The sequence below is a fragment of the Thermomyces dupontii genome, assembly GCF_041956625.1.
Source record: "Thermomyces dupontii strain NRRL 2155 unplaced genomic scaffold VTN31scaffold_1, whole genome shotgun sequence".
Classification (NCBI taxonomy): Eukaryota; Fungi; Ascomycota; class Eurotiomycetes; order Eurotiales; family Trichocomaceae; genus Thermomyces; species Thermomyces dupontii.
Window position 1 is genome coordinate 1,816,295 of NW_027192307.1, and position 13,704 is coordinate 1,829,998.

A 13,704-nucleotide genomic window follows, 5' to 3' on the forward strand; every position below is an offset into this window, starting at 1 on the left:
CGCGACTGCTTCGAGTTGGGCTTGCCCTTGACGCCTATGAAGTGCTGTTCCAGAGGCACAGGGCGGAACGAAGCGTCGAAGAAGAACATGCCGGCCATCCGGTTAACCTTGAGAAAGTCCGCAACATCGGTGTAGTTTGGAAGCGTGGCAGAGAGACCAATGATTCGAATCATCGACTGGGTGCTTTCCACTTGTCGCTCGGTTCGCGCAACCAGTGACTCGATGACCGCACCACGCTCATCATGCAGCATGTGGACTTCGTCGATGATCAGGAGACGGACTTTTTGGACCAGCTCAGTATCGCCCGTGCTCTTTCGGGTGACCACGTCCCATTTCTCAGGTGTGGTTACGATGATTTGCGTCTCCACGATTTCTCGTTTGGTTAGCTGCATATCACCAGTCAATTCACGGACCTGTATACCGAGCCAGGCTAGTCGTTTGCCTAGCTTCTCGGTCACTTCTGCTGCCAGAGCCTTCATCGGTGCGACATAGACGATCTTGAAATCATTAAGCTGGACAGTGAACTCCGTTGCGGTAGGATCCTCATGGGGGTTAGGTGTGACGTTTTTGGATATGGCATTCAGGATCGTCAGCATGGCCGCGTCAGTCTTACCGGCACCGGTCGGTGCACAAATCAACATATTCTCGCTAGTTTTGTATGCAACATCGTATAGCAGACTTTGCATGCGATTCAATGTTTTGTAGCCTTTGAACGTGCCTCGACATAGACCGTCCAAAGATGAGATCTGCACAAGCTTCTGGTTCGGACCAACGGGGGAGACACCGCGTGTTGCCGGAACCATGACTTCCGTGTATCTCTGTTCTTCAATTTGCTTGCTGCCTACTGGCAAGCCGTACTTTTTACCCCCTACAGCCAGAGTGTTGCGGGAGTCATAAATCTTGTACACGTGCGGATACCTGAGTTCTTCCCGGGTCTGAGCGGGAGCCAAGGGCGCGTGTTTATGCTCATAATCTTGCTGGCGAAGAAGTTGCTCACGCTCAGCTCTTGTCAACAATCGAGGGCCTGTTAGCCCATCTGGTTGTTTCTGCGTCTTCGATATCTTTGACGATAGAATCTCCCTCCTGTGTGCGATGAGCTCGATGACAAAGTCGAGGTCCTCAAACCCGACAACTTCTGCCAGTACCATCTGTAGCTCATCATCGCTGCTGTCCATCGCCAATACATCTGTAATCTGCTGCGCCAGCTCTTCACCAGTCATCCCGGGCTTTGTTGATGCCAGTTTCTCACACTTTGATACCAGCCAGCCATAATCGAAACCCCCCGTATGCTCCGGCGGGAGGGGCACCCCGTTGATATCATCGAAGTCATTCTCGCTTTCCTCATCGGAGCTGATCACGTCCCAGATATCGTCGACCGTGGCGGAAGAGTACGAGTATTCGTCCTCGGCTTCGAGATCTGTGTCCGTCGCTATTTGATTTGTCCGGTCGTGCAGGTTCAAGTCTGCGATAGCTTTCTTCATGGAAGCAAGCTGCTCCATCCATTGCGACTGCGTCGAGATGTCCGCCATTTTTTACTGACAGCGTGCGTGTCTTGCGGACTGTTAACTCGCGATTTGGTCTCGATTTCCAGGTGAGATATTTATCAGGCAGCAGACTTCGTTTCTGAGAGAGAAGAGAGAGTACTTACATAGCCAAATCCAGCGATCAATTAGGGCAAAGCGTTAGGGTTTGCATGACCGAATGACACCCCAGATAAGCAAGAGGTGTTTGAATGGTGGACCCGCTGGCGGGACGGGTCCAGCGAGTCCCGTCCAAGCGGCCAAAGCTAAGCTCGGCGTAATAATCGTCCAAAGAGCGGAGGAGGCGACGGCAATACGTACTACTGGCGAGGAGACCTCCTCAAGCTCTGAGAGTGTCACTCACAACTACTTACCGGCAGTGTTTTGACTCGCGTGACGAAGTAATCGGTCTCTCAAGGGAGTACTGAACTCTGACTTAACGACGTCCGCTTCGCATCCACATCGCCATCATGAAGATCTTCTACATGGGGGTACGGGATCTCGCTTTAGTGTGCGATAACTCTTGGGATTAACAGTTTCACAGGTTCTGCGGAATGACACCGCACCGGCGGTGGAACTTACAGGGGAGAGGGACCTGAGCAGGTACCGTTAACGACGCTGCCATAGGGAGACCAATGGCTAATCGCAGGCAGTTTCTCGAGGTTTACGCGGGAAAAGTGAGTTATATGTCGTCTGAGTGCTGTTTCCAGGAAATAGGAGCTGATGATATTAGTTACAATGAATTCATGATGGCACGTCTCCTGTCCCTTCCCTCGACGCACCGACGCTAATGTGCGGACAGCTCTTTTGTAAAACCGTCGCCGAACGAACGAAACCCGGCCAGCGACAGAGTATAGAGGAGAAATCATACAGTGAGTGTAAACAGTACGCTCTGCAGAGGCGGTGCTGATCGCCATAGCGTTTCATGCTCTTGGCCGCACGGAGGGTATCGCCGCGATCATCGTTGCGGATGCGGATTACCCGCAGCTGGTAGCCCATCAACTCCTCGGCAAGATCGTGGACGAGTTCGTGTCCAAATACCCGCGGACGGCATACTCGGACCCCAACATCAAGCCGAACTCGTGCCCGCTACCGCAGCTCAAGGACTACATTGTCAAGTATCAGGACCCAAGCCAGGCAGATAGCATCATGAAGATCCAACGGGAGCTGGACGAGACGAAGATTGTGGTACGTTCGAGCCGCGTTCTTTGCGATGGGGGGGAGCTTGCTAAGGAAGAACAGCTGCATAAGACGATTGAAAGTGTCCTGGAGCGAGGTGAGAAGATCGACTCGGTGAGTTCCTCCTCTTTTGCTGAAAGTGCTGTCCTGACTGGGTATAGCTGGTTGCAAAAAGCGATGGTTTGTCGGCACAAAGCAAGATGTTCTACACGCAGGTATGTCTCTAGTGCGACTTTCTTTCGGGAGAGTTCCTGACATGTCATGTTGCAGGCCAAGAAACAGAACAGTTGTTGCATCATCATGTAAATGACTTCATGACGTTCTGTGGTTTCTGTCATGTTCGTTAGATCTGTTCCTGATATCGCTAATGCTGGGTTTGTATTTTGATCTTGGTCTATTATTCAACGACACCGTGTCCTCGTCATATCCCTAAGGCTCCTCCGGTAACTCCTCCGGAAACCATCCATATGTCTTGAGATCAATGTAAAACTCGCCCATTGCATCCTCGTTCACCGTGACCCCTTCCTCGCGTAGCCTCTCCGCCTGCCTTGCCGCGCTGCCAGGACCACTACCACGAGTCAGCCCGAGCCCCCAGCATAGCCATTCCTGTAGGAGCCTACCGATGTGAAATCATCCCCTTAGAATTAATCACTCGTTGCCATGGTACATTATCCGCATGATACGCCTCCCCTTCACCTTCACCGTCCCCGGCGGACGCAGGAGGACGAGAAGGTAGATGCTTCAAACAGATGCCTACTTGTCTCGCTCGCCGCGCTACAAACATGGGTTCTAGTATGAGCTTTCTATCCCTGGAATTGTGATTCTAGTACGTACGATGGCCTAGGAGTTCGGCGATGTGGCCGTAGGTCGTGACCCTTCCAAAAGGGATCTGCTGGACGGCGCTGTAAACGGCAGCGTACCACCATTCGACTTCTTCTGTTCGGGGCATCTTTTCTTTTGCCTTTTCTCTTTCCCGAGATAGGTCGTAAGTATGGTGAGGATTAGGACATGGTTGGAGGTGTCGTAGTCGGCCGCCCATAGGGGCGTGGATACAAGACCGGTGATGAAGGTACTGACTAGGTAGAGAAGAGAGAACAAGAAGCTGGTCGATCTAGCAAAGTTTCAAACTTCCAATCAACCTTAGCTCGAACTAGCCGAATCATTACTATTCAAATCCCAGCAAAAAAGAATGACTGATTGATGGCAGGAATTGGAAGTGATTGGCACGGTTCCCGAAACTCGAACTTCGCGCCTCGACGAAGCCGATTCAAAGCAACCGCAGTGATTACTATCACCAAGCTTCCTACTCCCAACTTCCACCAACAAAACAACACCACACACCATGTCCTCCTCATTAGCAGACTACCTCGCCAAAAACTACCTCACCGCCGACCCCGCTCCGCCCGGCCAAACCAGCCGCCCCAAAAAGAAGCGCAAAAAGACCAAACAGCAGGAATCTAGCGACCAACCCAGCGGCCTCATCATCGCAGACGATGACCCCCCTTCACTCCGCACCAGCGTCAAGGACTTTGACGAGGAAAACCCTGATGAAAACGCGCCGTATGTGCTCGACACGACGCACCGCAGTGCCGAGTTCCGCAAGACGAAGAAGTCAAACTGGAAGGTAGTGCAGCCTGGCAAGGACGCCGGCAAGGACGAGGCGGATGCGGTTCTGGCGTCTGCCGAGGCAGAGCGCGCCGCACAACGGGATGCAGACGAGGCGGAGAATGCGCCCGTCGTGGAAGGTATCGAGGATGATGTCGATGACGGGACGCCGCGGATGGAATCCGGCGCCCGCGCAGGCCTCCAGACTGCCGAGCAGACCGCCGCGCTGATGGCCGCGCAAGAACGACGACGGCGCGCCGAGGTTGAGGCCTTCCAGAAACAGCAACAACAAGGCTCGGCCGCAACGCAAGAGACCATCTACCGCGACGCCTCCGGCCGCATCATCAATGTCGCCATGAAACGCGCCGAAGCGCGCCGCGCCGCCGAGGAAGCGAAGGCCAAAGCCGAGCGCGAGAAGGAGGCTCTCATGGGCGATGTCCAACGCCGGGAGCGCGAAGAGCGACGGGCGGAACTCGCGGCGGCGAAGACGATGCCGCTGTCTCGCACAATCGAGGACGAGGAGCTGAACGCGGAACTCCGCGCACGGCAGCGGTGGAATGATCCTGCGGCGCAGTTCTTGACAAATAAGAGTGGACCCGGGAAGAGTGCGACGGGGAAGCCGCTGTATCAGGGTCCTTATCCGCCGAATCGGTATGGGATCAGGCCTGGGCATCGCTGGGATGGCGTCGATCGGTCGAATGGGTTTGAGAAGGAATGGTTTCAGGCGAGGGTGCGAAAGGAGCGGTCGAGCGCGTTGGAGTATGCGTGGCAGATGGATGAATGATTTGTTTCCTCTTGCTGTCATGTCATGGGTATACATGGGCGGTGTTACGGCGTTATGGCTGGTTGGGTATGTATATACAGTATGTACGGCATTGCGAGCGATATAGCATCATGTTCACTGTCAAACATTCTATCATGTCTCGTATACGCCTAGAATTCAAGACTAGAGAGTCACCAACACCAAACCATACCTGAATCAAATGAATGTAACTCAAAGTCCAACCAGACAAGACTCGAAACCACTGTGTAAATGTCGTCATTGCCGTCTTAAATCATAGGCAGGCCGCATCGACATAGCTCCCGGTCATCATAAACGAAGTCCGATCAACATAGAAGCTTGTCAACCACGCAACAAATCCATCCATTTCGAGCAGAGGGCAACAAAACAGGCACAAGATTCATTAGATCACCTCCGTTTGACCTCACACGCCCAGCCTTCGATGCCTTCGCCCCGAGACCCCGGCGGAATCCCCAGGTCAATTCCATCCATACCCGGCGTATCCTTGAGCCACTCATGACTGGCCATACCGCCGGCATTGGCCCGTTCCTCCGGGACCAGATGCAGCATCGGCAGCAAAAAGTCGCTGATCTGCTTGCTCTCCTCGACAGAAAAGTGGTATTTCTCCCGCAGCACGTCCGGCAGCGCCCAATGTCGCAGCCGATGGATATTTCGGAGCTCGCCTTTGCGGTTGAAGATTTCTTGCGACCATTTGCCGGACAAACAGAGAGAACGAGGAAAGTGACCCAGTAATTCGATGATCTGGGCAATGTGATCGTCGTCTTTCCCGTATTTAGTGCCGGACTGCGGGTCAAACAGGTAATCGCCAGTGATCAGTTCAAAGACCTGCGAGTAGGCGTCAGCGGCCCCCGTTTCGAATCGGCTGCATTCGCTCCCCCTCTTACCATGCACGCCATACTCCATACGTCGGTACTGGCCCCCCATTTCGCCCCCAAAATCACCTCCGGCGATCGATATTGCCGTGTCTGAATATCGTTGGTAAAGTGATGCCCAACCCAGCAGGCATTTCCGAGGTCAGCGATCTTGACCGAAATTATGTCGGTTTGTTGCTTCTGAGGCTCGGTCTTTTTGTCGAGCGAAATTCCGGACACTTCCCGCTCAAGGAGATCCCTGCGAACATCAGCCTTGGCTTCCCCTTCTCCGTGCGAAACATACGCCGTCTTTTCCCGCTGCTGCCTCTCTTCCTCCGGAACATTCAGCGAATCCTTGCCTCCTAGATGTGAGAAACCCACCCGCGTTAGCTGGATCGCTTAATGAATGGCTACCGGACCTACCTCCATCGTTCAGCATATGGTTTAAGCTATTGTGCGATCCATATTTATCTGAGTGTCCGAAGCTGGCATTCAGGGGACTCGGCAGTGGCTGACTGCCGGTGATTAGCGTGCGCCGTCGTCGGCGACCGTTGCGGTTATCCTTCTCTTCCTTTTTGGGCTCTTCCTTGACGTAGGTCTTGACGATCTGCTCAACATCGCCGACCTCAATCAGGACGTTCTCAGGCTTAAGGTCGGTGTGGATGATGCCGCATTCCCGATGTAAATAGTCCAGTCCCAGCAACACTTGCTTCGTGATCTGCTTTACCAGCGGCATTGGAATGCCGCGATGGTTCCATCGCTTGATCAGGCCCAACAGATTCTCTCCTAGGACTTCAAATACCATACAGACATGCACGCCATTTGGGCCTTTGTGCTCGAAGGAGTCCAGCAAGCTCACGACGTGCTTGCGACCGGGATGGTCCGGCTTGGCTTGGACGATTCGGTTGAGCAGCTTGATCTCGTCGATGGCGGTCTCGGTGTAATGAGCCGCGGATCGCACAACTTTTAATGCTACATGTTTCCCGGTGACGGTGTCGCGCGACAGCCACACCGTCGAGAAGTGGCCCCAGCCCAACTTGCGGATGACCACGTAGCGACCATTATTGTAGGTCTCCCCAATCTGCACCGGATGGTATCCGCCCTTGCAGTAATCTTCAGAGTCTTCCTCATCCGCGGCTGCTTCTAGATCATCCTCAGATGATGACGACAGAGATCGTGATGGAGAGTCGTACACGGGTTTCTGATGCGAAAGCGGGGATGCGACCGACGCCCTAAAGAGTCAGGTCATGACCATGGATGCGAGCCTCGCCAGAACATACCCTGGATTTAACGAGCTCCCGCTCGACTCGGCCAGCGAGAACCCCTCACCCGTGACGATGGGCTTCAGATCGCCCTTTCTCCTCTTCTTCCCGCCATTGCCGTTGGCGGTCGGTGGCGCGACGTTCGCCATTGGTCTTCCTTGATTGACTGACGACTTTCTCAGTTCCGGTCCCCTTCAACTCCCGGAGAGCCGGGAAACGGGGGGTTTGGAGAAGCTGCGTGGGGATGGGATTGGGAAGAATATGAATTGTTAGCAGGAGAGTATAAGGATGCTGCTGATATCGATGGCCAGGATGGTTGCCAGGTGACGTCTAGATCGAGCTCGATAGTCTAGAGACTAGGTAGATTCGGCGGGTTGTGCGAACGGCAGCGCAATGAGGGGCTCGAAGACCAAATGCAGCCCGCTCAGGGAATTCAACCGCTGCACCACGAGGAAACACCAAGCGACTAAGACCCTGACGCTTGGGTTGCTGAAACCATCAATCAGGACCTCCAAGCCTCCGCCAGCGTCAGCAAGCGGGAGCGACCGGACTCGGGATGGTGGACGTTTTTCCCTGGCCAATGCAGTCTTCCCAGAGTTCAGAGTGCAGATCGTGTCAGAACCCTGCAAAAGATGACTGCTTCCGGGCCCATTCAACCCGCAGCGTTCATCCAGAAGGTCGACTTGCGGTTAGCTTGCGGAATGACCGATCGGATCGATGAAATGGACAGAATCGTCCGTCAGCTCTTCGATCCGCGAGTTCCAAAAGACGGCCGGGGCGGCACCAAGCACGTGCCTGCCACCTGGCTGAGTCAGCAATGAGGCAGTGCTTAGTCAGCGTTTTAGTCCTTCCTCGGCCCCGCCAATCACAGTGGAGTATTAGGCACCCCCTCACAATCCCAAGAGCCTCGTCTGGTGATGTTCTGCAGTGTGCTGTTTCCCAACGGATGCCAGAAGGGCGGCGGATTGGGAGACTATCCCGCCCACAGTTGACAATGCCAAAGTCTTCCGTACAGTACGATCTTCGCTCTTAAGCCATAGTCAAGACCCGCCATGGTCAACCCCTACGAAGAGCGTCCGCTGTTGGACCGATTACTGCGGTCACCGCTCACGTACTTCATCCATCCCATCCATATCCTCCTGCTCCGCCTTCGGGGAACTCCTCATACGCCCCCGCCACACCGGACATCCATCCGCGTGGTATGTATATCCGACACTCATACTCTGCGATGGCAGGACGTGCCCGATGGGGACCTGCTGGTACACGCTGGCGACCTGTCCAACGACGGCAGCGTGCGCGAGATCCAGAGCACCGTCGACTGGCTCAAGAGTCTGCCACACCGCTATAAAGTAGTTGTCTCGGGCAACCACGACAGTTACTTTGACGTGCGCTCGCGGCGCGAGGAGGACCGGGACCATGATCACTCGCTAGGCACTGTCTCGGCATCAACAGCCTCCATACGATCCGTCACCCTTGATGACGACCCGGGCTTGGGGCGCATTGATTGGGGAGATGACGTTCACTACCTGCAGCATTCCTCGGTCTCGCTGACCTTTCCCGGCTCCGGGCCAGGAGAGTCATCACGCACGCTCAACATCTACGGCGCACCCCAGATTCCCGAAGCGATGCCGCTGGGGCCGGAGCATGCGTTCACATATCCACCCGAGCAAGACGCATGGTCTGGCACAATTCCCATTGAGACAGATGTGCTGGTGACCCACACGCCGCCGTTTGCGCATCGTGATCTCGGACCGAACTTTGGCGTGGGGTGCCCCTTCTTGCTGTCAGAGGTGTGGCGAGTGCGTCCCGTCTTGCATATCTTTGGCCATGTCCATGCAGCCTACGGCTCCGAGCCTGTGTTTTGGGACGAGGCGCAGAAGGCGTGGGAGCGGCTTTGTCTGCGTGCGTCGCGGCGCGGGGGCCCCGTCTGGCTAGGGGCGTTTCAGGATCTGATCAGCCCGCGCAGCTGGATTGATGCCGTGCGCGTGGTGTTCTACGGGGTTGTTGGGGTTATCTGGGCCCGCGTCTGGGGGGGATCGTACCGTGGGAGCGGGTGGATGGTCAACGCGGCTTGTATGTATCGAAGTTCAGGCGAGCTGCGTAATCCACCGCAGGTGTTTATCATTTGATGATGATGATGATGATGATGATACTCGGAAGATAGACCTAATCTTGTATTTAGGATGTCGAGTCACAATGCATGACCGAACGACAGGAAACGAAGACGGGTAGGACATATTCGGTCTAAATACTTATATACGGTATCGTAAAGTACATACATACAAAGGTTATAGCTTCGCCTTCTCGTTAAAGCGAGGCGACTGCAGCGGGTCATACACGTTCAGGCTCAATGTATCCCCCGGCACCACCGCGTGATGCCCGGATTGAAGCCCCCGCAGATCAAGCAGACCAGGATGCAGATCCTTGACGGAGGTCGCGCCAATCAAGCGCATGTTCATCTCCATCTCGTCCTTGAGCAGCTGCATCGCGCGGTCAACGCCGTCGAGGCCGTAGGCGGACATGGCGTAGAGGAAGGGGCGGCCAATGCCGACACCCTTTGCACCGAGGCACAGCGCCTTGATGATGTCCGTGGCGCGACGGATTCCGCCGTCAATGTAGATCTCAATCTTGTCCTGCCAGTTGCGCTCGCGCAGGACAGGCATCACCTCGGCGAGGATCTCGATCCCCGATGGCGCGGTGTCGAGCTGGCGGCCGCCGTGGTTGGACAGCACGACGCCGTCGACGCCAACCTCGATGGCGCGCAGCACATCTTCGACGCACTGCACGCCTTTGAGCAGGATGGGCATCTTGGTGATGCTGCGGAACCATGGGATGTCCTTCCACGAGAGGCTCGGGTCGATGAAGGACGAGATGGCGCGGGCGGCGCCCTGGCTGCGATCCACGGCGCTGCCACCCGTTGACTGCTGCACGCTGGCGCCCGTGTCCGAGAACTTGACACGCATGTCCTTCTCGCGGCGGCCCAGTTGCGGCGCGTCCACCGTGATGAACAGGCCCTTGCACCCGCGCTTCTCTGCGTGTTGCACGATCCGCTTCGTGATCTCCCGGTCCTTGTTGACGTAGAGTTGCAACCATTGCACCTGGTCACCCTGTCGGGCGTCCACGATCTCGTCGAAGGAGCACGACGCCAGCGTCGGAATCATCTGGATCACGTTGTGCTTGTACGCGGCCTTGGTCAGCACCACTTCCCCTTCGGGGTGGCCCAGTTTGCCCAGCGCCGTCGCCGTGACGTAGAAGGGGGCGGCGACCTTGGTGCCCAGCATGGTGGTGGAGAAGTCCACCTTTTCCACGTCGACTAGCACCCGTGGCCGGAACCAGATCTTGTGGAAGGCGCTGTGGTTTTCGCGCATTGTCTACGGGCCGTTAGCTTGCTGTAAACGCCACCGGCAAAGGGCATCATACAATTTCATCATCGGCACCACTCGAGTAATAGGCCCACGCCGTCTTCTTCATGACCTGGCGCGCCACGGCCTCAAAGTCCAAGAGATTGTAGCATTGGGACAGCGGTGGCATGCGCTTGATGCGCTCCTCCCGCTCAATCTCGGCCGGGTCCTTGACCTTTTCCTCATACTCGACCGTCGACATGTCCACCTCGCCGAGGTGTTTGGACTTGTCCAGGTACTTGTCCAGGGTGTCTGGGGGATGAATAGGGTCGAATTCCTCGGTCGCATCCTTGCCGGCGTACTTGAGAATGATCTGTTGACCTCCGGGGTGTTCTGCGCATATATCAGCTTCGCTGTCCAGATCAAAGTTCCTGCTGAAATTCTAGATACCTGGTAGGAATTCCGTTACATCATAGGCCTTGCCGTGAACAATCACCCAGCACGAGTCCTTGGTGTTGTGTCGCGCGACCTCGGCGCCGGTAAGTTTGGCCATGGTGGACAGAGCGGTCGAGGGATCAATACAAAGTCGATTGAGGATCTCATCGGAGGGGAACCGGGCAATCTTATGCTGCGTCTCGGGGGATTGCTTGTCCGGATTGTCGGTCCAACGGCGGGGAGGCCGTGGTACTCTCGGCCGACTTGCGAAGGCGAAATCTGGGGTTTTTGCGTAGGATACTGTACGGATACGATGAACTCGAATCTCCTTCCCATGGCCTACATACAAATTTTCTATATCCGATAGATCCGTCGGGATTCAGCAGTAAATCGGAACAACTACTAAAGGTACGAGTTTGTAGATTATTATTATTGCATGTCAAGATTGCGCACAGAATAGAAGATCCTCGAACAAGCTTCACTGTTCCCGATGATATCCAGCTTTCTTCCCGCCATGGGGCACAGTCACGGTTCCGCCCAGATGATCCGTGAACGTGACTCGATTCTCTTTCATCTTGACTCTGCATCGTTTCGAGCCGCATCTGTACTATAAAGTTTCGAGAGCTCTTATCTACTACTAATCTCCCAACTCGGAGCCCTTGCTGGTATGCTCTTGGCCATCTCCGAGCTGGGCCTCGGTCGTGTTCTTCCGTTGCCACCGTAAACCCCCCACTCCACAAGAGGCAGAATGAGCTCGTCACTGGAAGCGAAAATCGTCCTGTTAGGCGCACAAGGTATAGAAACCATTTACGATAGCGATAAATTGATTTCACTGGGATTAACGGAGATTGAATAGGAGTAGGCAAAACTTCCCTGGTCAAACGCTATGTCCAAAACACCTTCGACCCGGCCACCACGACCTCCACCGTCGGTGCGTCCTTCGTGACCAAGCGCGTGCTCGACACCACCTCCGATACCCTCGTCCGGCTGCAGATTTGGGACACCGCGGGTCAGGAACGCTTCCGGAGCATATCGCGACTCTACTACCGCGGCGCCAGCGCCTGCCTCCTATGCTACGACATCACCGATGAAAACAGCTTTCGGGAGATGACCGGGTGGTTGAAGGAGCTGCAGAACAATGTCGGCGAGGACCGCCCGATGGTCATCCACGTCGTGGGGACCAAATCCGACATCGTCGCGCTGGACCCGTCGCGCCGCAAGGTCCCGTTTGAGCGCACAATCGCCTATGTCGCCGAGCAGCTGTACCCGAGCCAGGCGTCGACCCCTCCCCCGTCCGCGGGTTTCGGGAGCACGGTTAGTGGGAGCAGCGGCAGTGCCAGCGGCGGTGCCGGAACGCATTTCCAAGGCCCGGACAGCAAGCGCAGCAGTGTGTTCTGGGGCCAGGACATTGGCTGGGACTGCTGCCACGAGATCTCCGCCAAGGACGGCGAAGGCGTCGAGGAGGTCTTCCGCGTGATCGCCCGGAAGCTCGTCGAGCAGCGCAACAAGCAGCTCACGGGGGACTCATCGTCCCAGGCGACCCAGCAACGGGGTGATGCTAGCTCGGAGCCGGAGGGCATGGACGGCCGCAGCAGCTTCCGCGTCGGCTTGGATAAGCGGCGGAGTTGGCTGGGGTTTCCGCCGTCGTTGGTGGCGTCCGAGGAGATTGAGGCCCCACTGCGGCCGGGGAAACAGAGGAGGCCATGTTGCTAACTTCTCTGATCTCCTCCCTTTTTCGCATCTGGACTTTTATCCGATTCTCTGCATGAATTGATGACAGATACGATGATTCCTTTTGGGCGATGGGTCGGCTGAGTCGGTTTGAGGCTGGTTGTCTGGCGTTTAGGTGAATGGGTGTGTATCTACAGCATCTTCTTGGGACATGGGCTTTTGTCTTGTAGGTATTCGTGGAATTGAGTTCATTTCGCTAAGCAGTAGTATCGGATCTCAAAGCTCGACCAACATTTACCTAGTCAGTACTAGACACGGGAGGTGTTCTACCTGACCAGCAATATCCGTTCGAACAGTAGGCTATGTATCCTTGATGCCAGCAAATTTACCAGCCGCTTTACGCGAAGCGTTCATGTCTTGATGAACTCATCTTGCCGATGAGGTGCATCATGCAATCGAGGAAGTGCCTTGTGTGATTAGTCAGATATATTTCCTAAAGAAGTTAGCCTGATTCTGTTATCTTGTACGTTATCTGATAGACTGATCACTTTCAGCTTATCAGCGGAGCAGCGGCGGCGGCTCAACCCGAGCTATCGCCAAATAATGTCCCTCCGAGTCACAGTCACACTGGCCGGGCGAACAGCCTTGCAGTATGCTCCTCATGCCGAGGTGCCAAAGCTATGGCCTCATCGGAAAAGGGTGCGAATGGTGAACACGAGGCACTGCCCAAGCTCCAATCTACCACTAGCTTGAGTCGCCCTTCAACCCATTTTGCAGCCGGAATATTATAGTTACTACTCTCTGCTCCCCTCCGAGATTGATCAATTTTCCTCACCGACACGCAAGGCTGAGACAACACTGCTGGACAAAAGTCGAATCCCCTGAATACCTGCATCGATCAACCCGAGCGATCGGTAAACTGGATCAATCTGATTTGCCGCAGTGCTAGTAGTTGCAGGGATCATTAGATGTGTCCGGAATGGGCACTATCGGGTGCAGCGTGCTTGATGAATCCTCGACTTTGTGACTGCAATGGTC

General features: G+C 55.2%; 7 protein-coding genes across 7 annotated transcripts; 4 read left to right on the plus strand and 3 right to left on the minus strand.

Annotated features, from left to right (window-relative positions):
• Positions 1 to 1,990: 1,990 nt before the first annotated feature.
• VTN31DRAFT_669 (uncharacterized protein) lies at positions 1,991 to 3,005 on the plus strand (the record flags this gene model as incomplete). Its single annotated transcript, XM_069407327.1, has 9 exons — positions 1,991 to 2,011; positions 2,065 to 2,123; positions 2,174 to 2,197; positions 2,254 to 2,272; positions 2,323 to 2,392; positions 2,440 to 2,708; positions 2,763 to 2,813; positions 2,861 to 2,914; positions 2,970 to 3,005. 9 exons carry the CDS (start codon positions 1,991 to 1,993, stop codon positions 3,003 to 3,005), a joined length of 603 nt encoding a protein of 200 aa, XP_069263525.1.
• Positions 3,006 to 3,128: 123 nt separating this feature from the next.
• Positions 3,129 to 3,648, minus strand: VTN31DRAFT_670 (uncharacterized protein; the record flags this gene model as incomplete). Its single annotated transcript, XM_069407339.1, has 3 exons — positions 3,129 to 3,267; positions 3,320 to 3,473; positions 3,534 to 3,648. The coding sequence occupies 3 exons, from the start codon at positions 3,646 to 3,648 to the stop codon at positions 3,129 to 3,131; spliced, it is 408 nt and encodes a 135-aa protein (XP_069263526.1).
• A 393-nt stretch (positions 3,649 to 4,041) lies between these two features.
• Positions 4,042 to 5,088, plus strand: VTN31DRAFT_671 (uncharacterized protein; the record flags this gene model as incomplete). Its single annotated transcript, XM_069407350.1, has 1 exon — positions 4,042 to 5,088. One exon carries the CDS (start codon positions 4,042 to 4,044, stop codon positions 5,086 to 5,088), a length of 1,047 nt encoding a protein of 348 aa, XP_069263527.1.
• Positions 5,089 to 5,493: 405 nt separating this feature from the next.
• VTN31DRAFT_672 (uncharacterized protein) lies at positions 5,494 to 7,368 on the minus strand (the record flags this gene model as incomplete). Its single annotated transcript, XM_069407361.1, has 5 exons — positions 5,494 to 5,931; positions 5,991 to 6,216; positions 6,262 to 6,319; positions 6,381 to 7,189; positions 7,238 to 7,368. The coding sequence occupies 5 exons, from the start codon at positions 7,366 to 7,368 to the stop codon at positions 5,494 to 5,496; spliced, it is 1,662 nt and encodes a 553-aa protein (XP_069263528.1).
• A 903-nt stretch (positions 7,369 to 8,271) lies between these two features.
• VTN31DRAFT_673 (uncharacterized protein) lies at positions 8,272 to 9,348 on the plus strand (the record flags this gene model as incomplete). Its single annotated transcript, XM_069407372.1, has 1 exon — positions 8,272 to 9,348. The coding sequence occupies one exon, from the start codon at positions 8,272 to 8,274 to the stop codon at positions 9,346 to 9,348; it is 1,077 nt and encodes a 358-aa protein (XP_069263529.1).
• A 159-nt stretch (positions 9,349 to 9,507) lies between these two features.
• Positions 9,508 to 11,113, minus strand: VTN31DRAFT_674 (uncharacterized protein; the record flags this gene model as incomplete). The annotated part of the gene is made up of 3 exons (XM_069407383.1): positions 9,508 to 10,590; positions 10,640 to 10,953; positions 11,011 to 11,113. The coding sequence occupies 3 exons, from the start codon at positions 11,111 to 11,113 to the stop codon at positions 9,508 to 9,510; spliced, it is 1,500 nt and encodes a 499-aa protein (XP_069263530.1).
• Positions 11,114 to 11,743: 630 nt separating this feature from the next.
• On the plus strand, positions 11,744 to 12,708 carry VTN31DRAFT_675 (uncharacterized protein; the record flags this gene model as incomplete). Its single annotated transcript, XM_069407394.1, has 2 exons — positions 11,744 to 11,789; positions 11,852 to 12,708. The coding sequence occupies 2 exons, from the start codon at positions 11,744 to 11,746 to the stop codon at positions 12,706 to 12,708; spliced, it is 903 nt and encodes a 300-aa protein (XP_069263531.1).
• Positions 12,709 to 13,704: the final 996 nt, after the last annotated feature.